The sequence below is a fragment of the Uranotaenia lowii genome, chromosome 2, assembly GCF_029784155.1.
Source record: "Uranotaenia lowii strain MFRU-FL chromosome 2, ASM2978415v1, whole genome shotgun sequence".
Lineage (NCBI taxonomy): Eukaryota > Metazoa > Arthropoda > Insecta > Diptera > Culicidae > Uranotaenia > Uranotaenia lowii.
In genome coordinates, this window is record NC_073692.1 from 225,106,293 (window position 1) to 225,132,117 (window position 25,825).

General features: G+C 35.0%; 1 protein-coding gene across 5 annotated transcripts in view; it reads left to right on the top strand.

Moving 5' to 3' along the window:
- LOC129745268 (protein madd-4) overlaps positions 1 to 25,825 on the top strand; it is a 797,076-nt gene that overhangs the window by 431,137 nt on the left and 340,114 nt on the right. For all 5 annotated transcript variants that reach the window (XM_055738232.1, XM_055738235.1, XM_055738233.1 and 2 more), the window contains exon 2: positions 8,772 to 8,842. In XM_055738232.1, coding sequence (XP_055594207.1) covers positions 8,772 to 8,842 — 71 coding nt within the window. The remainder of the gene's footprint in view (positions 1 to 8,771; positions 8,843 to 25,825) is intronic.

Consider the following 25,825-nt stretch of genomic DNA (forward strand, 5'->3'; position numbering starts at 1 on the left):
TACATAGTATTCACAATCCCGAATCCGATTCCTCCATCAATACTTGAGCCATCAGTGTAGAACATGCAACGTGGATCGATTTGACTGTATTTATTACTAAATAGACCGGGTATGACTGACCGTTTCATGTGTTCTGGTATATTATTAATTTCATTTCTCATAGAAAGGTCAAAGAAAACGTGCTCTCTTTCCGTAGCTATGGTATTACTATGATCAGTGTAATCGAATGGTGTTATGTTTAATGACAAAAATCGGTGATAAACTCTAACAAACCTTGATTGCTGTTTGAAGCCAAGCAATTTTTCAAAGTTGTTTATAATTTGAATGTTTTTAATTTTTGAACGGATCAGAAACCTTAGAGAAAGCTCAAGAAATCGACATTTCAGGGGAAGTACTCCTGCCAATACCTCCAAACTTTTCACATGCGTTGAATGCATACTGCCAAGTGATATACGAATGCATTTGTATTGAATCCTCTCCAATTTATTTAAGCGCGTTTCAGCAGCATCTTTAAAGCAAAAACTACCATATTCTATAACTGATAACACAGTGGTTTTGAACAAACGAATCAAAGATTCGGGATGTGCTCCCCACCATGTCCCAGTTATAGTTCTTAAGAAGTTTATTCTCGGTTGACATTTCTGGTTTAAATAATCAATATGGGTTCTCCATTTGCATTTGGAGTCGAAGTAGACTCCAAGATATTTATGAGAGAATGCTTGAGTTACAACCTCGCCCAAGAGATAAAGTTTAAGTGAAGATGGTTTATGTTTCCGAGAAAAAACCACTAGTTTGGTTTTTTCTGCAGAAAATTCAATGCCGAGTTGCAATGCCCAGTTGGATAGACAATTCAGAGTATCTTGAAGGGGCGTTTGCATATCTTTTGATCCAATTATTGAAACAACAGCATCGTCAGCTAGTTGCAAAAGTTTACAAGATCTTTTGACACAATCATCGATGTTACTAATGTACATATTGTAAAGGAAAGGGCTAAGGCATGAACCCTGTGGAACACCCATGTAACTTATTCGGCTTATATTTGATGTTCCATAGTTAAAGTGCATGCACTTTTCAGAAAGTAAATTAGTTAGAAAGTTGTTAAGTCTTGGAGAGAGACCACATTGATTCAGCTTCTCAGAAAGAACAGATATTGCAACATTGTCAAAAGCGCCTTTGATATCTAAGAAAACCGAAGCCATTTCTTTTTTGCTTTCGAATGCTATCTGTGCCTCTGTTGTCAATAAACCTAGGCAATCTAGAGTACCTTTACCTCTACGAAACCCGAATTGTGTGGGTGATAGGAGTTTATTGATTTCAGCCCAGGCATTCAATCTATTCAAGATCATTTTCTCCATAAGCTTCCTTAAACAAGAGAGCATTGAAATTGGTCGATAGGAGTTATGATCCGAAGCGGGTTTACCAGGTTTCTGAATCGCTATCATTTTAACTTGCCTCCATTCCGTTGGAACGAGGTTTTGTTCTAAAAGCCTGTTAAATAATTTCAGCACGCGTTTCTTGGCAATATCTGGCAAATTTTTCAGTAAACTGAATTTAATTCCATCTAGTCCAGGAGAGCTGTTATTACACGAGAATAATGCTATCGAGAATTCAGTAATTGAAAACTCAGAATCTCTTACATCATCAACTGAATCGTATAACCTCATGCTAGGTTGAACTGAGTCTGGGCAAACTTTTTTAACAAAGTGATGGGCCCACCTCTCCGAATGTTCAACTGCATTATTTGGAAGTGGAACGTGATTTCGTAAGTTCCTTGCCGTTCTCCAAAGCGTGCTCATTGCTGTATCTGGCGTCAAACCTTCAACAAAATGTCTCCAATAACCCTGTTTTTTATTAGAACATACACGTTTGATTCGACGTTCCAGAGCTTGATATCGATTGAAATCTACTATGGAGCCATACTTCCGGAATATCCTAAAGGCTTCGGTTTTAGATTTATAAATATCGGTACATTCATTATCCCACCAAGGTGCAGATGGTCTTCTCTTTACTGTGGAACGCAAAAGTTTTGTTTGAGCTTGCACTGCGCTATCATAAATAGAAGAAGCGAGGAAAGTATACTCATCGAAAGGACCCATTTCACCTACCCCATTCAATCGCTCAGAAACACACTCCGTGTATTTCTTCCAATCGATGTTACGTGTTAGATCATACGCTGTCTCAGTTGGACTGTCCCGTTGAGTTTGTTTATGGATTACGACCAGTATCGGTAAATGATCACTTCCATGAGGATCTTGTAATACTTCCCAGGTACAATCTAGAGCTAACGTTGTCGAGCAGAGTGAAAGGTCTATTCGACTAGGTCTAGTCGGAGGTTTCGGTATTCTCGTTATCTCACCAGTATTTAAAATTGTCATATGATAAGTGTCACAAATATCATATATCAGATAAGCTCTAGAATCATCCTCTGCTTCGCCCCATTCTGTGCCATGAGAATTAAAGTCCCCAAGAAGAAGTCTTGGTTCAGGCAGTGATTCAATAACATCAGAAAACTGTTTTTTAGAAATACTTGCACTGGGGCTAATGTAAACGGATGCTATGCAAAAGTCTTCCCCTCTGATTTGGACTTGATACGCAACAACTTCTAAACCGGGAATAAATGGAACCTGAGCTCTATAAAAGGTATGTTGCGACTTTATACCAATTAATACGCCACCATAAGAATCTGCTCTATCTAACTTAACGATGTTAAACCCTCGAATGTTGACTTTTGTCTCACGAGAAAGCCATGTTTCTGAGAGAGCAAATGCGTCGCAGTCAAGGTTTGCTATAAGATGTTGGAATGAGTCGCAACGGGGCATAAAACTCCTGCAATTCCATTGAAGAATTTTTATTCCCGGTATAGATGTTCTTTGATTAAGCATTAAAATCAATTATCTCGCTTAAAAGTGGCCACTTCGAAGCGATACACGTGCAAATAATTTGCACTAAGGGAAACAGGTGTTTAAAAATTCTAGTGATAGAATCTGGAAGATCAAAAAACTCTGATATCAACTCGATCAAAGACGAAAGTCTTATAAGTTCAGTCGAATTTAAAGGTGAAGAAGGAATGGATTGGGAAAATCTGGATGAGGTTTTCTGGAGTTTTGAAGAAGAAAAATTCAGGGGTTGGAAATTCTTTGTTGTATCGAGGATTATTGTAAGTTGGGGGAATAGTTTGGTTAGATGGAAGTCTGTTGGTTTTATCATTTAGATTTCGGGTAATCTTTTTGGGGACCACATTTTTGGAAATTATTTTTCTCTTCTGAGCTCGTTGTCTTTCCTGGGAAATATAATTGTCCTCTACTGATCCTGCGCTATCCTCCTCGCCTGAGTCATCGGTTAAAACCTCGTAACGATTTTGCTCTGCGGTTTTAACGATATCTGCAAACGATCGTTTGAAACGTTTCATCAAGCTTTGTTTTAGCTTGGTAGAACGTTCCAAATACTTGGGGCATTCCACCAGAATATGTTGACTCCCTCCACAGTGGAAACATTTGTCAGTTAATTGATCACATTGATTATTCTCATGAAGTCCACCGCACTTTGAGCATTTAGGTTTATTACTACAATGGCTCGCTGTATGTCCAAGCTGCTGACAGTTTGAGCAGTTCATTACTTTTGGTCGAAACAAACGAACTGGTAAGCGCAGTTTTCCGACCATAATGAAATCTGGTAGAGCTGAACCTTTGACAGTCAAACGAAATGATGATGAAGGTATAAATGATCTCTTTTCCCCTTCTATATTTACTGTGTGCAATTGTCGGTATTCAATAACATCGATAGATGGAAGCCCTGGTTTTCGGAAGAAACCTTTAACACCCACAAGATCTTCCATGCTAAGAGAATCCTCTGTCACCACTTCGTCAATTTCGACAATATGAGCAGGGATCCAAACACGATAAATTGAAGAAAATAAAGTGTCCATAACAATGCTGTTAGCACTTTTGGCATTGTTAACGACAACAGCAATTTTGTTGTTATTAATTCGTCGAACTGTTTCTATACCCGTGTGACGTCTATCCAAATCTTTGGCAATTTTAATACGGTTCAACATGTTTCCCGCTTTTGGACGAAAATAAACCACATATTTTTTACCCTCGCCTAGAGGATACTGACGAATGCGCGGTGTTTTATTGTCGCAGGTTTCTACAAATGAAGATAGATTTTCTTTCGATGATTTTTGCCCTAAAGGACCCATAAGGTTTTGGTTCGCTTTTGGATAAGCTCCCAAAGAAATAGATATTTGTGAGGCACCTTTTTCTACAAGCTGCGGACCTGCAAAAAGCAACGGTGAATGAGCATTCCTTTCATAACGGTTTCTTTTCCGGCTTTTAACCGGGATGAAGCAACCGTTCACAGAGTCAGAAGACTCAGGAAGATCCGGAACCTCTTCATCGCTGGCTAGGGCTAATGAAGAGGCTGAAAAAGCAACATCTTCTAGCTCCTTCCCTTCAACATCCATATTTGGCCAACCGGCGAAAATATTCGCCAGTTCGCAATCACAAAATTAATACCAATTGTTATAGCGGGAAACAAAGAAAAAAGAAAAACAGGGAAATGGGAAAATGAAATGTTAACTTACGATTGCAACGATTACCTTCAACTTTGATCCTACACGTACCTCGTCCTCGAGTTGGGTTGGGTTCGGATGGATCGTACACGCACTTCGTTCTCGGATTGGATTCGGGAAGGTCTTTCCCGCTGCCCACTCGTGGGAGCCGCAAGTCCAACGGCCGTACTTCCAGGGTACCAGAACCAGTTGGGAGTCGGATGTTTCGTACCACGTTGATTCCTTGGTTGCCCGGTAATAAATCGGGCTAATCACCTTGGCTTGCCCCAAGCGGCACCGACGGCCTTCAAAACCGGATGATAGGAGCTGCTAGGGAACTAGTTATTTCCGATACTTTTTCAGTTACGTATGAATTTTCAACGTTTTTACTTCTCGTTATAGGGAGAAAAAATCGGACGAAAATTAGAGACGTGATGTCAGTTCAACGCAAGCCTACTAAGTGATGAACTGTTTGGTTTTAAGTTTAATAATAAGAATTCGTTTTTATTTTCCTTCCTCCCCTGCAATGTAGGGAGGGTCCACGAACTGCCATAACAACAATTTTTGAGCTATACATACTTTCCTTCTTCCCCTTTTTTCATCTGGAAGAAGAAGATCTTTAAAAAAAACCTCTCATGTAAAAATTGGTTTTTAAGCTTGAAAAGTTTTAAAATTATGTGATAACCCCCCCCCCCCCCCATTCCAAGCTGTGAACTTTATGGAATCTCTCCTTTAAAGAAAATAGAATCATTTTTCGTAATCGAGTACTTTTTTCTAATTGGGCTCCATTTGATGGATAAATTCTCAAGTTATACAAAAAATTGTGCAGAACAAATTTTTCTCTCTTCTTTATCCCCCCCCTGGTTGGTGTAAAGCGTTTTTTAAATGACCATAGAATCATTTCTCTTTCCAGTAAAATTTGGTTAAACTTCCTTGAGTTTATCTTAACAAAAGTATGACTCCACTCTTTTCTTTTCTATCCGGTGAGGGGAACCAAATCATCTAAGAAATATTTCTTGTGTTTAAATACTCTTCCCGATAAATGGTATTTTGCTAGATAAGCACTCGAGTAATTAAAAAAAAATATATGGGAGCTCTTCTTCCCCCTTCCTATCCTTAAACAATCATAGGTTAAAAGTCTTCTCAAATACCCTCTGCTATTTTATTTGAATAATAAGTCCTGGAATGATCCAAAAATATTGTATGAAAACTTTCCTCCTCGTTCCTCTCTTCCCGTTGGAGAAAAATGGGTCTCAAACTTGACACTTAGCCTTATACCGCCCTTTGTGAAATTTAGATTCATTTGCAGGATTTGTTATCGAATTATGCATTAAATTGAATGGAAAAAACCCTCCCCTCGTTGTTTCTCCCCAATTGAAGAGAGTGGAGTCCCAAATAATCTTAGAAACATTTCTCGTACAAAAATACCCACCCATGTCAAATTTGGTTCCATTTGCTTGATTAGGAGGAGGAGTCTCAAAACGTCTTTAAAATATTTTACCCCCTTTTCCGCTTCAAATTTTCACATTGGAAGGAGGGAGGGAAGCCAAACCATTTTAGGAATATTTCTCGTAATTAAATATATCCCCGGTTTTCAAAGACCCCTCCAGCCAAGTTTCACGCAAATCGGTTCAGTAGTTTTTGAGTCTATAGGGAACAGACATTCATACATGCAGACTATTACTATCAATACGTGAATTTATTTTTAGAAAAACTGTAGCTGAAATCAGAACCTGGGATTAGTTTTCGATGCTTTGACATCAGTTCTGAGTCGAGATTGTTACTATCGAATAACCTTACTCTATCAACAAAATATGATTTAGGACAACCAATTTTTAGTTTAGAGTATTAAGCCTCGCTTGGCTTTGATGGATCCTCATGGGGAGGGTCACCCTGTTCATGCGGCCGTGAATTTCATTTATATTTTATTTTTCATTGAACTTATCCTCGGTCCATTGAACTTATTCTTTTCGCCGGTCAACATGCTGAAAAGTAAACGTAAAAACATGTGTTTACGTTAACAAATAATTTGAACGTTCACAAAAAAATAAACTTACCATGTAGAATAACAAAATCACTTTCAACTTTGAGAAAAACTAATGGCTCCACAACTGGTTAGTGCTTGGTACGACGACGAGAAAATGACTGATGGAACTAATGTGTTCGTTATTTTTTCACAATGCCGCTTCTTCTATTTTTCATAAAAACTTCGTATGAATATTAAAAGAATTTCATAAGACTCTTATTAAAAATTAGTTTGGACGCTAAAAAGTGGTTCATAAGATGTATCTTATGAAATTTACAATCAGATTTCCTCTGAGTGTAGGAATCTCAATGAAACGTTATTAAAGTGAATGTCGCGACAGTAAAAATAGTTCATTGCTAGTTTTATTTAGGAGGGTTTTGAAAATGAGAGTTTGCCCATGTGGACTAGACAATCTGGCCGGTTCCGGAATCCGTAAAATAGGATCTTTTTAGATTTTCGTATTCTGGAATCGGTCAGATTGGCCCTGGTCACTGCCAGATGGCCTCGAACCACTTCTCCTATCAATTCCCATCATGTACAGATCAAAAGCTTTCTATTCATGTGTCGCAAGTTAAAATCTGATCATTTTTAATTTTTTGGATTCCGGAGCCGGTTAGATTGGCCGTGGCCAATGAACTTCATGACCGTCAAAACCATGACATTTGTTTAATTTTTTAATGACATTTACGCAATATAAAATTCAAAAATGTCATTCCGACAGTTAGACAGAGGACCACCAGAATCTTCGAATGTTACAAGTCAAAAATGTTATTGAGAAGTGGATGACATTTTTTTGAGCGTCTGTTATTGCGAAACTGAACAACATTTTCTCCAGTCATGTAACATTATTTTGGATGACCGTTAATGAGAGCTCTTCGAATGTCATTGGAATATGTTATGCGACTGTTACGATCTCGACTGTCTTTTGGATGACATTCGCATCACGGACACTGAATAGCATAAAAAGCCCTTTTCGATACAGTTTTCAACACTGAATTGCATAACCTACCTTATCTTTATTTAAATTATATTTATCTTCATCTGAATTTATGTCAATCGCAATCAAAAACAACACCAAAGTTTAAATTTATCGTCCCAAAATAAGGAACACAATTACGAACCAGTGTATTTCAATTTTTCCCCTCTAAATTTTTTCCCATTCCTTTGCTTCTACCCGAGAAAAAAAATTCGGGGGACCCAAAGAAAGTTGAAAATTGTCTGCTAAACGACAAATTCTATTCCCGCCGTCTGTCTGCTTGTCTGTCCGCCGAAAATTTGTTTCATCATTCGACAACACGAAAGAGGAACCAAGTTTAATGAAGGCACAGTCGAGTTGGGGAAGGTGAAAAGTGGCGAAACAACGTGTGTGTATATACAGACACACAGCTGAAAAACTTTCACCACACTCACTGCTTTGATTATGCTAATTTCCAGTTCAATGGAACTCTCTTAGGAGCTCGTTTATCTCCCAGGTCTACCCCAAAATTTCCCCCTCGTTTGGAGTTAACTAACTGTCTATCTGAATTTTGTGTCTGAATTTAAAAGTTGCTTGTTGGGAATTTCTTGGAGATGGGGAAGAATCTGAATCCTGGGGAATCGCAGCTTTCCAGAACGAACTTGCAAGTGCATAATTTATTTTCGAGCAAGAGACTAAACGAGATGCTGGAAATTTGAACTTTTCTTCGGTGCGCCGAGGTTGTTTAATTTGTTTATGTTGGGTTTATTGAAAAGCTAAAAAACTGTTTGAAAAAAATCTCTTCGGTGTTACTCTGATTCTGAAAGGTGACTTTTATTCAATAGGTTCAAAGTTTAGAAATGTTGGAAATGAAAAAAAAAATTCTACTCTGAGAAGTTTTTACTAAACAGAAAGTTGAGTCCAGATTTAACTGATTTTTAATATATGGCTATAAGAACTGATAGGGTAAATGTTCTCCAATCTCAGTCTGGTTGATTAATTTTCCATATTGAATTGTTCTTCGTCAAATGTGATTGATTACTAAACTTAGTTGAACGTGAAATATGTTAAGGCTTCATATATGTGATTTATTCGGAATTAAAGTTTTAAGCTATTGACTGAGATGCCCTCAGTTGTGGTCTCCTGTTACTTATCTTGGCCAAAATCCTCTTAGTCAAACTGATCGCAAATATCAATTTTAGAAACTAACAAATGTTTTTTTCTTATTTCTTTCTTCACAGATAATCAATTAAAAAATGGTAGACAATCAAAGTTGATAAAAATGGATTTCAAGGAGATATTACTGCTGCTAGTAAGTATTCATAATTTTACAGATTTCCTATATGTATTCGTTGTATAAAATTGTATGACCAATCAAATCTTTTAGTTTTGTAAATGAATTTTAAATAGAGAGTGAAATATCTATTTATATTTTTTCTAATATTTCAAGTTAAAATTTTGGGAAAGATCCAAATCATCAGCATATTTCTATCAATTTGTTGATGGCGGTTGATAATTTTCAACTGGGTACCTATGCATAAATTTTGTGAGTCTCTCATACACATGTTCAACTTATCACTTCATCTAACATTTTCATCGCTCCAGCCGGAAAAAGGACCACTTTTGCTCTAAGGCTTTCCACGGCCACGAAACCACTTTTCATCCGGCAGCCACAGAAGAAAAAAGAAACGAGCAAAAACCCCTAGAAGAAGACCTCACTACTTCTTATGGCGTGTACCTAGCTAGTGCCAACATAGAGTTTGTTTGAATTTTCTTAAGTTTTTTTTCTGTTTCCTCCCCGCCATCACGTTTTTTTCCGGGAAACCAAAAACAGTTTCCAACGCCAAGATAAACAGAGACTTATCTAGTGCGGACAGGTTTTGAGCCGGGACCGCACACACACTTTATCATCTTGAGCTTTCTTGTTTGAACAGGCACATTTGTTCTCGCGGTTGTGTGCTGTGGTTGATAAGATCACAAAGGATTTTAAGAAAAAAAGATGACAGTGATGGTGGCATAGGTGAAGACTTTTTTTTTTTAATTTTATCCAAATTGATAAAATCTTTGAAATTCTAAATGAAAAAAACTTCGAGCTCTAAAATGATTTTACAAGATTTATCAAATAATTTAGTTGTCAAGAGCCGCTTCGAATTTGTGTCTCTGGTCAATTTAAATGTAGGTGCCTGTATCGAAGTATCGAAATGAGTTGTACTTTTGTTCTCTGATACATTAATACAAGTCAACTAAGCCGGCATCCATAAAAAAAACATACCGTGATTCGATAAATTTTTCTGTTAAGGGGATTTTGCGTGTTTCATATTTTTGAAACCAGTACTGAACTCCTTTGGACGTCAACATAGTTGCAGAAATTTATTGGACTACTTTTAATTTGATTTAAAAATCGATTTCGTCGTAACATTGATCAGCCTCTATTTTGACAGTTTAAACGAGTTTTTTTTATCATAAAGGATACAAAACACCTTAATTATATTTACAAATGCTAGTTTATCAATTGCGAAGGCAGTTCGGAACAAACTCAAATGATATAAAATTATTCATGAAACTCTATAAAAGTGAACACATCATTTTCGGTGGTTTAACGTTACTAAATTTGCCACTTTTGGTCCAGGGAATTCTCAGATATAGAATGCTGAATTTCAGTGTTTCTCCGCGATCGAAAAATAAAAACAAACAAACATCGCGTTTCTTAATAAGTTTAGGCCGAACATCAATGGAGGCGTTAGGGATCAGAGGGGTGCAAGTGTCTATATGATAGTTACGAGAAAACGTACTTCAAAGTTGTGAAGGTGTTCGATTTTTCATATATTGTTCTAAATCGAGCAGTGATCAAAAAATTAAAAAAAAATTATAAAATATATGTTTGCACCAGATTAACATTGAAACATAAAAAATCGTTAGGTATACTTAACTCAAAATTGATGATTTTTGATGTGCCCCCCTCTGATTCTGAGGGCCTCAACTAAAATCGAAAGATGGACAATGATGCTGCATAAATTGAGGGGCTTAATTGTTTAACATAACTTATCAAATTTTAACTACAAAAAAACTGAAATTTTGCTTTCATTCAACTCTCTAGGCCCTCGCTTTTAATTTTTTCCTTCAAACTTTACCATTTTAAAGGGTTTCTAGGCTTTTTTCCTAGACACTCAAAGACAAATCAAACTGAAGCTTCTAAATGCTTTGATTTTATCAGGAAGGGTGTTTGTTTGCGAGCTTTCGGGAATGGATATTTCAGGATTTTGAAATAACATTTTTACTTACATTTAAAATTTTCAAAAACAATTCAAATTTTTCCCAATTTATAGGTTTTAAAACGTAGAGAAAAGTTTTGAGATATTTTAACTTAAGAATTAGTTATTGATAATTATGTCGAAAAATTTCATGTTAATCAAAGCTACCCCGGTGATCAATTTACTCCGTTTTACGGTAACGCAACTCCTTCCCCTCAAATAATACAAATCGTAAAAGCGCGACGTACCGCTTTACGAATATTATGTTACTCTAAAATGAACTCTGGTCCCCTTCTCTGCGGTTCGTGCAAATTGCTTTTTCACTAATTCGTCGGTTTAAATCGCGCTTTTACAATGATTACCAAAAATAATTAAACCAGATTTTGAAAAGTTTGCACTTATTTAAATTTTTTTCCGACTTATAATAAGAAGAACCTATTTTGTCCAAGCGATAACTGACTTTTAATACAACGAAACCCAAAATTTTTCCCCAGTCTTCAGAAAATCAAAATTACTACAATTTATCTGAATTTATTGAGTTCATTTTCCTAATGTTACAAAAGATACAAGGAATTTATAATGAACCTATCGCGTGCGTACTCTATTTTGTCCTGTGCTGTATAAGTTTTTGCGATTTTTTTTTTAATTTAAGTAAGTTTGTACACAAATGAAGAATTTCCAAAAACTTTTGAAATATGAACTTGGTAGCAATTATTCTGTTTGAGTGTTTTATAATTTCTAGGAAAAGTGTCATTTTCACCACCTTTTTTGAAAATTCATAATGAAATTTTTGTAGATCTGTTTGTTTTCAAAATGTTGTAACTTATCCTCTACACTTTTCCCAAATAAATCGCAAAATAATGAACGGCTTGCGATAAACCAACTCTCTGAAAAAAATCTTTAATAAAAATTAATAAAATAATTTTTGAAACTTTTATATTCATACGGACTCCCAACAATTTTGAACGATTGAAAAATCTTTAATTGATTCATACTTGTGTGTGGTCACAAATTTATCAATGGTATGAAGATAAACTAATGAGCTATTTTGATCTAGCAGAATATTGAAAGTTTAAGAATTTACGATCAATTTTATTTTTACATTGATATTTTAGCCCCAGTTTTCTGTTTCAAAAATCTTCCTTTTTATTATTTGGTGTTAAAAAAGTTCAAACCACTCGCGGACATAATTCGTTTTTAATCTGTCCCCCTGATGAAGGTTTGGTTATCATTCATAAACCAATGATTCTTGTTCATACACAAATATTCTGAAACAACCTGAGGTGTTTTAAATCATCACTTTGTTTAAATGAGTAAAAAGTTTAAAGTTTTAAAAATTTAAAAAAAAATTGCGGAAATTCTGGACATCCGACTTTTTGAAATGAAAGCATATTTTGTGCTTCCCTTCCAACCAAATCTCATCAATGTTTTCAAAAGCCTTTGATGAGTGTATGAGTGAAGCTCGGTGTTCCATCGTTGCATAGAACTCAGCTGACGTCATTCTGTCAGTGGCCTTATATTCAGAATAGCCAACGATTTTGTTAACTGTCAATTGAGCATTGTTGGTAAAGATCTATTGCACATTGCTGGTGGCCAAGAATCGGATCATCGAAACGGCAAACAATTGGTACGGCGGCCAAGTAATTGGAGCACCGCAGTGAATACTTTGCATGCATTTTGCTCACATTAATGAAAGTTTTATAGAGAAAACATATTTTTGTTGAACTCTAAGCAAGTTAGCAAGTAAATTCTTCAAAGGATGTTCTATGGTGCACTCAACAGGAAGGTTGGAATGTTGAAAAAAAGGGTAAACCATGCCTTAGGTGCCAAGGTCGGGTACATTTACCCTAATAGTTTAATATTTCTGACGGTAATTTAAAAAAAAAAACCTTCAAATTATCGAAGTTAATATGCTTTTAAAAGTTAGAAACACTCAATTGAAAATATTTGAATTAACAGGATCCATTTCAAGCAATGGTTATTTTTGACAAGTCTTTGTGTTTGAGACATGGACCAAATTATGGGATTTTTTTGCTCATCCATTGTTTTATATACACTTGAATTTATCTGAAGAAACTCTACACTTGATTTTTGGAAATGATGCCTGTAGAGAATACTTTTATGAATAAAATAAAATACAATATAATATATGTATGTATGTTCAACTTAAAATAGTATTATAATAATGCAAGTAAGCGATAAACAATTTTTTCGGTGTACGTTCGTCGACTCTCCCACATTCGTTTAATTCAACAAAATAGGAAATTAAAACAACGGAAATTAACGGTTAAAAGGTTTTGTTTTAAAGAACGCGAGTTTTAGTTTTAAATTTCTTCTAAGAAAGAGTTTTAGAAATTCGTAGTTCACGTCAATGCGTATCATTTCATAATTTTTTCCCCAGAAACAATTTTTTAATTGAAAAAATTGAGCCTTATATCATTTTTTCACTAGTGGATGTTCACTACACTGGCCCGAATTTGTATGAGCAATTTCAAGCTTGTGAATTGTTATAAAGTTTTTCATAAACAACTTTGGTCCCCTTCGGCCGATTTTTTTTTGAAAACGGTTTTCTCAAAGCCTAAACTATGACATATATTTCATCCGAAGACTGCATTTCGATTCGACTTATGATAAAAAAGATATTAAACTTCAAATATGGGGTAACTTTTTTCAGGGTGATATTCATCACGGTTGATGCTGCGTCAAAATGTTCGAAGCAGTGTCTCTCATTAATAATGAATATCACCCGGAAAAAAGATAACTATTTTTTAAAGCTTAGTCACTTTTGTGTTTTAACTTGAATCGAAACGCAGTCTTGGTATGAAATATTTGTCATAGTTTAGGGTTTAAGAAAAATTCATGAAAAACTGGATTTTCGTGTTTCGTGGAACATCATAATATAGACTGTAGACAAACACGATCGGGGTGTAATACAAAATTTAAAGACATAAAAAATAACAAATAGAAAATTGTATTGAAAAAAAAATATTAGCATTAAGAAATTTACAGAAGCCTCCATTTAAGACTGGCCTTAATGTTTAATTCATTTACTCCTAGTTTCAACTTGTTTTTTTTTTTCAAATAAGTTAAATTTATTTTGTTTTACCTTCTCTACAAATAAATTATTGTTTTTCCTAGATAAGTCTTGTTAATCTTGTTTTATCTTGCATTTAATCTCCGAACGAATTTTTTACAATTATTGAACTTGTTTCGTCTAGTTTGATATTCTTTATTAAATTTTATTTTGTTATATATTGTTTGGACTTGTTCACTCTTATTTTTTGTTTTATTTGACATCGTGTTTGTTTTTATTTTGGTTGTTTTATCCTGTTCCATCTTGTTTTATTTTAAAAAATCCTGTTTTATTGTGTTCCGTGTTTTTTTTTTCTATTGTTTTGTATCGTTTTATTTTGTACATTTTTTCTCATTATCTTGAATTTTCTTTGATCTGATTATGTTTACTTCTAACCAGTTTCAGTTATGTATCATGCTGTTTTCTGGTTGGTCTTAATAATTAAAACTTTAATTTACTTTTATCTCGTTTAACCTACATCACCTTTTTTTTTGTTTTTCTATTGTTGGTTTTCGCTTTGTATAGTTTTATTTTGTGTTGCTTTATTTTGTGATATTTCAGTTTGATTCTATTCTACCTTATTTTATTATGTTTTATCTAGTTTTGTCATTTTTTATCTTTTTCTTTTCATATTCCGATATTGACTTATCTTGTTATGTTTTGATTTTTAAAGATGGGTCTTGTTAAATCTTATTAGTCTTTTTGTATCTTGTTTTTATTATGTTTTACCTCGTTAATTTTTTTAATTGGTTATTCCTCGTTTTTCCAATTTTTCTTAATTTTTTTTTTGCAATTACTCTCTAAAATTCTATAATACTATACATTTTTCCGATAAATTATTTAATTTTAATAAAATTTTTGACAATATACAGCATTTTAAAGCCAACATCTTGAGTAAGGCTATGATCATTTAGTATCCGGGCAGTTACAAACGTGTGTATTTTAAAAACTATTCATTTGATCAAAAAACTGTTTATGGAAGAAATGAAGGTGTCATATGACATTTAATGTAAAAATATAAAAAAAAAATATTTATCAATTATTTCAAGAAATACTCTAACTTTTTCATAAACTCTCTTTTTTATCTTTGCACACTTTTTTCAGCCATGTATTGATTTATTTTTTTTACCACAGAAGCAAAACTTTCGCAAAATCATGATATTTTACACAAACTCATCTAGAAAAAGCAACTGGTATCTGGTTGGAACATTTTCATGAGTGAGGCATCTCGAAGAATTTGATCTCTGAAATCCGGTTTTAACATTAATTTTTTTGTCCATAGGAACACATCTGTCACATTGCGCAAAAAACCGGATGCACAGATTGCGATCTTTGGAACTGATCATTATTAGTTATTTACTTGGTGTCTACTAGTCAGGCAACACTTTTTGCCTGCCGGAAATGGATGTTTTGCATTATTTAAGGAGTCTGCATTCAGTTATACCCAATAACCATAGACTATTTACCATATTTAAGATCAAAAGTTGCACTCCGATGGTTGGTTTGAACTTCGTGTGGATCCTGAAGTGGCTCCTCATACTTCTTAACTATTTGGTCCGAAAAAAAAAATCAACAGTTCATGAGCTTTCAAGTCAACAATGAAGAATTTTCGAGGCGCAAAATGCGTAAAAGGAGCAAATTTGTGCAACATTATTTTTACCATGTCTTTTTGCATCGTTAATATCTCAAACACACGTTTACTTAAAAATCTATCAAAAATAGGCAAGATAGTCCTTTTCATAACCAAAACAACGCTACTGAAGTTTTGCATGTCCGAGCTCTATTAACGTAGCTATCACCGAAAAAAAGTGCCCGGATACTAAATGATCATAGCCTTAGCGTCAGATAGCCAAATTTAACTTCTCTTCGTTTAGCCCATTTACCCACCATATTGTGGGTCACACTTGGTACAGTCAGCTACCGACGGGCTGCGTGCCGAGTGTGGCAAAAACGTGGTGCGACTGGGCACCCTGGTACCAGTGCTCAGTTGCAAGAGGGAGGGGTCGTAACGTGTATCGGGTAGTCGCGACCCTGATATGCGGAACGACCAAATGTTTGGCGAGTTTCGATCGATCTGCCTTTTGGGCAGGTTCCTGGCCCCAATTCGCGGGTACGATTGACTCACGACAGACAGAGGGGCCTTGTGCCGTGACATGTGGCACCCAGTGGATGGTCCTCAGGTTGTGTCTCGAAGAGTCGAGATGGAGAAAAAAGGATATGTGTGGTTATCTCCAGACCCGAGGAGAGACGAGTTGTTCTCTTCTCGAATTGGGTCAAGAGACGGAACGATCGAGGGCTCTCGAGACACGAGGAGAGGTGGGTAAAGACGCCTCAATTCGTGTCAAGAGGAGGAATGTGAGGAGGTCTTGAGTCACGAGGAGAGACGGGCCAAGACGGCTCAAATTGTGACAAGAGACCGAATGTGTGGGACTCGAGTCACGAGTAGCGGCGAACGGACTGCCAACCCATAAGTCGTGAATCGTGACAAAGAGTGGACGATAATTGCTGGTGTAGGACGTATAAAACGAGTATTTGCCGTGGAGCGCATTGCGCGAGTATGGTCTCCCGTCCCTGGGTACAGCCTTCGTTGCAGGTCCGAATGGGAATTATGGCCAGTGGCCCCAGGTGGATTTTATGGCGTAGGGGTACATAGTATCATGAGTCGTCCAATTGCACCCATGGACCCAGAGTAGCAAACTGGGGGGACGCGGTGGCTCGCCGTGCCTTGGAATGCAATCCGTAAAAAGGATTTACCACCTGGGTGATCAACTAATAAAAAAAAAAGAAGGGTTTTAAACAATTTCCAAGACTTCCGGATAGCTTCTGCGGGAACTGAATCCCAGAAGGCGGATACCGAACCTTTTCCTGAATTTGTCGATGTATCCCCGACTTCCAAAGTCTCCCTCTCCTACTATTTTGTTATAAAATACTTGCGCCTGCATCTGCAGCATTTGCTGATTCACTGGAATATGGAGCTGCCGTTTTTGAAGAAACCATAAGTACAAAGCTTCATCTACCGCCGGATGCTTAGACTGCTTAAAGCGCTTACGATTAACTGCAATTGAACAACATAGGCTTGAGTTGTAGTTACATGAGTTCACTGTATGTTTATCTTACCTAGATTGCCTTGGTATTCACTAAATTGAGCTAGAATATTTTGTTTAGAATATTTGATGGTATAGATGGTGGAAGCGGAGTCAATTTTGAATTATCTCATGATATCGGAAACTGGCACTCCTTTATCAAGATCTTTAAGTATTTTTACTTTTTTATCTAGCGGTAGACTAGATCGCTTCTGCTTTTTAACTTTCTTATTTGATAAGCGTCTTATTGTTAATTCTCCGACTGAACTATACCGATCGAGCGACTATCACAATACTGAAAGTACTGGAGTTACATTTTCAACGCATGCGCTCATTCGCTCTTTATGCCTCTGAGTATTTACCGCATGGCTCATAAACAACATTATTATATTTTTATGGCAAAAAAATATTGAAACTAAACATATTTATTCAAATTAGAAACATTTTTAAAAGTTACGTAATATAGAGGCAAAAGTTGCTTTATATTGGGTTACGTTATATCGAGGTTGCTTCAAAAAGAGGTTGCTTTATATCGAGGTATTACTGTACCTATATTGTGAAGGATTCATGCGCTTTTAAGTCATTCACAGCATTTAAAGTAGAGCTGAAGCTGCCATCTTGGATTCTAAGATGGCGTCAGAAAGGAAAAAATTGACTGCTTCTAGTTTAGCCCTTTCACCCAATACCAATATTGTTGGTTTTTTTTGTCATTTACAACATTTTTAAGTTCAGCGAAAACCGTCATCTTGGATTTCAAGATGGCATTTATTCAGTGTTTATTCCACGGGTCATTCACAACCAATCCTCTTTTATTCAAAATGTCTGTCCTCATTTACTGTACTGATGGTTAACAACATAGAAATGAGGAATTTATCCTAAGCTTAAGGCTTGTGCAAAAAAAACGTCAAGTTTTAGCTATTTATATGAAACTTATCAGCCTTTTATTGACCATCATAAAGCTACTTAGCATTGAATTGACTAACGCCATGTTGGTTGCAAAATCGAAGGGCTCATAATGACGCCCTCAAAATCATTCAACAATTGATTTACTCTAAATGAAGACAGTAGTAATTTTAACATATGATCTCTCAATATGTTGCTATTCATGTGTCAATCAAAATAAGGAAAAGTTAGGTTCAGATACTTGTGGAAACCACATAATGCCAAAGTGATATTACCATCATCTCATCGATGCCTAGGTTCAGACGAGCCCTGTTATATCAGCGATGCCTAACAACTATGGTAGGCTACAGCGATAGACAGCATCCATATGAGCGCCGTTGCATATAGAAGTCATTCTATATTCGCACTCCGTTTATTATGTTGAGCTTCACCCACACAATACTGAAAATTTATGATTGTAAAAATCGGAACAACAGAATATTGTTTTTGAAAGTGTACATGAAATTTGAAGGCTCCAAAAAATGTTTCAGTATAACCACAGTATGACTTTATATTTCGTGACGAGAATTCAGTCAACTACCCTGTTCTTTTTGAACTGAGTGAATTCACGTCACAACTTCAAATGAGCATAACTTCGTTCGTTGTTGTTCAATCGAGAAGCTCGTGGGCTTTCCACAGAGAGAACAGGAAATTAAAGATGTATGTACTAAAGTCCAAAATGGTTAATTCTAGCGTGAATTCACGTCACAAAAGTAATCAATCACAACAAAAACAATTTAAATTTTACAATGACCAAATTATATTCAGTTTGAAGGAAATTCAATTTGCGACCGTTTGCTACAACTTTTTTCAAGTAAATTGGTTGACTTCTAGAATGATAACAGTGCAGAAAAGTCCGGAAAAGCGATTTCACGTCACGGTGGAATGTGTCATGAGTGACCATCGAATTAAACGAGACGCATTTATTTTAAGATACTATTCCATACATATTTTATCTTAGATCTGGACTAGCAGTGGGAAAAAAATCTAATAATATGGTTGGAACAATGGTTTTTTTGCTATTAAATTTACCAGATCATATCTCAAAAATGCAATCATCATTCATTAACCATCTAGTTGCTGAAAAAAAAAAAAAATAAAAAAAAAGAACTCACCGAATAAAAAAAACAAAATTGCTAGCATGTTTTATAAAAGCTTTAGAGATCAAAATTTTAAAGCATTATGATTTTATCGAAGTTAAAAAAATTGGTCATGAATACGTTTCTAATAGCTTTATTAGAGTTCTGGTGATGATATAGAATGCGCTTCAGCTTAATGCTATAGTCCTAACGAAGTTTTGCTGTCCATAATAAACCTAAAATTTTTACATGGGTGATGAAGATTTCACTAAAAGAAAGTGTTATTTTTTCGATATAATGACCAGCGAATTTCATTTGATACCGAAATCATTGAGCGTCACAGCGAATTTTATTGTGCTGCTGAATTGATACTCACTACAGTGAGTATCAATATCAAATGATTATCGGAAAAATTACAACTCTGGGCTAAAGAAACTTTCCATTATGTGGCACATGGTACACACAAGCAATGATTTGTAAATTGATTGCGTTTATTGATTTGATTGCGAGATGATTTATTGATTGTTCATGGAAATTCCTCTTTTTTGTGAAAGTGCAAGACAAAACAAAGATCGTAAGCATTGAAGTATATGTTTGTTATTAATTTTAGGTTTCCAACCTATGCAATTTTCGGGTGATTGATTAATTATGTACCACCATTTTTAGCTAGCTAAATAAGAGAAGCATATGGTGCGTACACAGTTTAACCTAAGGTTGCCAGATTGCCCGGTTTTATCCGGGTTTGCCCTGATATTTAATACTAAATTTGAGAACAGTCCAGCCCGGCCTGATCGCCCGGCCTGATTTGCCAGGTTTTTATATAAAAATTGCTCGGTTTGACCGGCCCAGATACGTGCTGAAAAAATTCTGGCAACCTTAGTTTAACCATGTATGGAAATATATGCCTACGCAGAGCGACGAATGTGAGTAGGATTGAGATTTTTATCTCAAAACACATCTGGCTCTAGATGGCCCACGATACCTCACTTTCCCCTATATAATTATCAGTAAGTGCACACTTGTAGAAGTACCTAATTAAATAAATCATATTGTTATACATTTATAGTGTAAGTATAGTGAAAAAAGATGTACATAGATGGGATTTATTTAAGATTTTTTTCTAAAAGACATACGTTTTAAAATTTTTATTAGAACTCAACTATCGACAGGAAAACAATCAATTTTTAACACAGCATCAGCTCTTATCACTATTTATGTACACCATGACAGCGCATAGCAGATTCATTTTAATAACATTCAGCAGAAGTGATTTACAATTAAACAAATACAACAATTGAAAATGAACTCAATTTGAATCAACAATAATTGCAGACTGATCAAAGAAAAAGTAGGGTCTCTTCGATTTTTTTTCTGTCCAGAGAAGCAGGACCAAAATTTTTTTTGCAAAGTGGAAAGTTATTGTTTCCGTAGATTTTAATTCATCGGCCTAGCGGTGAAGTAATGGCCTTTTTTTTAGTAGGGACATCTAAAGATTATGATTTTTTTTGTTAGATGAAATGAAAGATATTGAAAATGAGCGGATAGAATTTATTTAGAAGCATATCAAATTTTTGTTCCTCACGTTTCTTCCTATCTGAAACTACGAATTTTACTAGTTTCATTAATCACCTTTTTCATCAATCCTACCAACGCCAATGCTATGCTCAGCACGTGTACTTTGTTTCATATATGCAAGATGCAGTGCTTAAGTTCTTACTAACCGCAAAAAAAAGACCGGTGATCACCCACCAAGGTTGACTTTAATTTTATTCATTGAAAAAGTCTAAGCTGGGACCTCTTTGCTGATATAACGACGCCATAGGACCAAGAAAAAAATCCTCATGGGAAATGGGATAGATTTCTCCCGAGCTTCATCAACTCTAACTTTGTCCTCAGTGAGTGGGAGAGGGTTATGGAGAAGAAGAGCGAGACGTTCTGTATTTACGACGGTGGGCTTTCATGCATTCATCCTCGCATGGCCAAAGCCGGTTAACTAACACAAACTGGATGGTAGTTTGTCCTGAGTCCTGATCCTTTACACCACTTTTATTGACTATAGGATGCCCCGGTGCAAGAGTTGGATGTTGCACGATCTGGAACGTTGAGAGGTAAAAGTCTAAGATAGAATAGTGTATGTCACCCTGTTATGCATCTTGTGCATTTCTTCGCAAAACAGCCAACTCGTGTCGAGAGAACTTCGAGACTGCACCAGGGTCCCGTTCTAAGAAAGATGGGCAACTTTTTTGCAAGAAGGAAAACTTTCGGCAGCCACCGGATGGTGCCCCGGATTATCCGATGTAAACGATGAAAACTCCGGATTCAGATGGGGATTTGCAAAGAAAGGCAATCATTTTGGGGGTTGTCAAGACTGAGCTGAACTGAACTGAGCTAGAGCGATGCTATCGGGGTGAAAGTTTGCCAAAACATTTATCAGATACAAAGTTTTTCTCGCTTTTCCACATGACCGGAGAACCTGCACCCGACGACTGGTATCGGAAAATTTTGATCTTATCTCTGTGAAATCGGATACATCGGACGGGAGGATGTGAGCAGGAAAGTTTTTTTCCCATTCGGCAGCAACAGTAGTTTCGAAATCTGGTTTTGATAACTAAATTGTTTATTTGTTGGCAGTTCAACAAACAGATGAGCAAACGTTTCGACTCAAGTTTTGATACCAATTATTGACGTTTGACTTCAGCTGTTCGTCAAGAAGTCATAAACCAAAAAGATAAAGGATAAATTGTAACACTCTACTTTTCACACTTATTGATAAATATTTCTCAGTGAGTACGTAATCGTTTAAAATTGTAACCTTAAAATTATGATTTTCAATGTATTTCTAAAACTTCGTGATGTGAATGCACTTTAATTATTCTTTTCTTATATTTTGCGTCACTGAATTTTGTGGTTTGAATCAATCACAAAACCAAAGACTTTAAAGTAAGGTTTCCAGATTTTATTCCTCGCGTATGCGGTCTGGTCAAATCCGGGCTATTTAAACTCAAAACCTGACAAAGTCCGGGCAGCTGATTTCAAGATTTTCAACTCAAAAACCGGACAATATCCAGGCTCATATGGGCGAAAATCCAGATCTCATGCAATAAAAACTCAAGAAAATAAAACGTTAAACGTAATTTTTTTTCTTAAATCACATCTACAGATCTTATATATAAAAATGAAGGCGTTTTCTTTGTAACAACATCACGAATGAATGGTCGGTCGGAATGAAGTGAAATTTGGTGTCTGCGGGTTTTTTGGGTCAGAGATGGTTTGTATAATAGTTTCAAGAATCTCACTTTTTATGGAAGGTGGTCCCAATACAAATTCAACTTTGTTTGTTTCGATTTTCATAAGAATCGATTCGCGAGCACGATGAAGTTAAGGATGCGTAAATGAAGTTAAACATTTATTACGATTTAAACATTAGAAGGTAAAACGAAGTTTACCGGGTCAGCTAGTTTTTAATAAAAAAAAAATATATTTGAACTTCCATAAAATCTTTCATGTTTTTTTTTTATAAAACTTGTCCATAACATTGCGTTTTTGGACGCCAAAATAAAAACAAAAGTTTAGTTACTCGATTCGAATTTTTGGTTTATTTTTGCAAATTAAGTGAAAAGATACGGGCATTTTCCAATAAAATTCGGGTCACCGAGACGGACTGTTCCTCAATTTTATATTTTATACTCAAGCATATCTGTATAAAATCTGGCAATCTGGCAAGCTTAATTTTGGAGTGTGTATTAGTTAAATTGGTACCGTATAAGCGAAAAACGTGATTCATCGTTGTTACTTATAATTTATCAAAGGCTGTCGTCTTATTTTAATATATTTTAATTATTTTCTAAAAATTATAATAAAAATGGAACCTTATCAGTGAAGTTAATTATTATCCATTCATTAAATAAATTGATTGATAAATAGCTTGTTATCATGAATATTGAAGTCAATATTTTATTTCAAGACTTAAAGGACTAAAAAGAGTATTTTTTGCAGGATTTTTATGACTTCTTTAGCTCAACAGCAGCAGGACAGCAGCATCTAAGCAAGCAAATTTGCGGATACCTAAAAATGCTAAATTTGTTAAATTTATTCCAGGAGTTTCTGAGATATAGAAAACCAAATATCGGTGTTTCTCGTCATAGATTTCTTCTTTTATCAATTTAAAAAAATAGTTTTTAAACACAATTCAATTGGAAATCACAAATAAGATGTAAAATGTAAGTTATAGATTTTATCCGAATACCCCAAATTTTATTTAAAAAAAATCTAAAGGATTTTCATTATGGAAGTGATTCTTTATGAAAAATATTCCCTGTTAAAGAAACAACTTCACCTAAAAATCTGCTCAAAACTCTATACATTCCCAGTGCACAGTGGTGCAGAACATCAATCTAGCTGTACGAAATTAATAGCGCCCAGGGATGAAGAGATAGACATTTGATGTCTTCAGCAACATTGTTCAGTTTTACAAGGAGCATATTCTAGTATCAAAATTTTTGCCGAGGGGTCCACCGATAGCGAGAAAAAAATGCTAACTTTTTTGTTTTTCAAATTAGGGCTTTGATGTCTTCAACAAAGTTGTTTATCTGATCAAAATACATAAGTTTGTTGAATATGTCAAAGTCCTGTCACATCATCCTCAGGAGTTACAGTCAAAGTAAAAAAAATCTCTTTAAAAAACAGTTTTTTGAACCTGACACGTTGTAGATTGGATAAAATGGTTCGCTGTCTTTGAAACAAAGTTGTAACAAGCCATGATCTACAATTGTCTCATACATTATGATGAGTTAAGAAGTTGCTGAAGCTCTATAGAAAGCATTTAGTGTATTTTATTGGCAATTTTGGAAGGCTCGTAAATCGAAAAGTGCACATTTTCGCAACATCCCCTTTTTTGTGATTATTTTTGATGATAAGCGGAACCATTTCCATCTGAAATTAGCGCGGAAATCGGTGGAACTAGTAGAGATTTGAATGATTGAAAATACACATTTTATGTAAAAATTACCTATTTTACTTATAGAAAAAACGTTAAAAAATTTAATTGATAAATAAAATGTTGCAGTTTTCTTTTATATATTTTGTTTTATTAAAAGGCATTTAAATTCGATTAAAACTTATGATTCAGAGAAAAGACAAAAGCGAATTGCTTGTAAGATTGGTTACTTGGATACATTACTTGGAACCAGTTAAAGCAGTTATATTGTAATGGCAAAATTCTATTATTTAAATACTAATTTAGTGCTCTACCAAATTTAACAGATAAATTCAATTCATTTTTTTGGGGTTTAAAAGATTTGCAACATCGAATTTAAATGACTTTTAATAAAACAAAATATATTTAAAAGAAAACTGAAACACTTTATTAATAAATTAAATGTTTTAACGTTTTTTCTATAAGTAAAATAGGTAATTTTTACATAAAATGTGTATTTTCAATCATTCAAAACTCTACTATTTCCACCGACTTCCGCGCTAATTTCAGATGGAAATGGTTAGGCTTATCATCAAAAATAATCACAAAAAAGGGGATGTTGCGAAAATGTGCACTTTTCGATTTACGAGCCTTCCAAAATTGCCAATAAAATACACAAAATGCTTTCTATAGAGCTTCAGCAACTTCTAAACCCATAATAATGTATGAGACAATTGTAGATCATGGCTTGTTACAACTTTGTTTCAAAGACAGCGAACCATTTTATCCAATCTACAACGTGTCAGGTTCAAAAAACTGTTTTTTAAAGAGATTTTTTTACTTTGACTGTAACTCCTGAGGATGATGTGACAGGACTTTGACATATTCAACAAACTTATGTATTTTGATCAGATAAACAACTTTGTCGAAGACATCAAAGCCCTAATTTGAAAAACAAAAAAGTTAGCATTTTTTTCTCGCTATCGGTGGACCCCTCGGCAAAAATTTTGATACTAGAATATGCTCCTTGTAAAACTGAACAATGTTGCTGAAGACATCAAATGTCTATCTCTTCATCCCTGGGTGCTATTAATTTCGTACAGCTAGATTGATGTTCTGCACCACTGTGCAGTGTATTGTTCAATATTTTTAACACATTGAAGACACGAAAATTCAGCATTTTATGTTTTAGAAAACAATAAACAAAATTTTGCCAATTTAAAAAATAAATTTAAGTAACAGGAAGTGTTGTGTTTAATTTTGTAGAATGAGGTTTCATTATTAGATTCATAACGTTTGATTCATGCTTTTTAATGAGGCACACTAGCGGTAAGCGAAAAAACGAGATATCTTGTATTTGGTCTGCAATGTTTTTTGCAGTTTTTTAAGCTAAATTTCATACTTAAATTATTTATTTGATTCGAGTTTGCATCAATAAAATTTGATCCGAAAATCGAATGATTTTCATCACTTCTTTTTTTTTTGAAAATTTGAACTATTTTTATCGAAGGTAAAAATCATTGAATTTGCAAAATAGTTTGGACGAATGCTCTTGTTTGATTTGAGTATAGAATGAATGTTGTTTTAAAAATGGAAAGGAGAATATTCCTATAAAGCTTAATTTATGTCCAAATAAACAAAGTTTGGTCTACCAGACACTTTAGCAAATTCAAAGATTTTAACAATCGATGAAAGCAAACTTAGCTCACCTTTGAGGATTTGGACCAATTTTCTGAAATTTCGATTTAATAAGATAATTTTAATGCCAAAGTACTTAAACATGAATAATCATATAGCTACAAACGTAATTTGTTTTAATTTTTTTTTGTATTCGTGAACTTTTGAACAAGAAATTATAGATAACTCAGTCACAAACCCTCTCCCCAATTGAATCAGTTCTTCCTCCGGCCCTGTTATAAAATAATATGAACAAGACAGAACAAGGCGAAAAA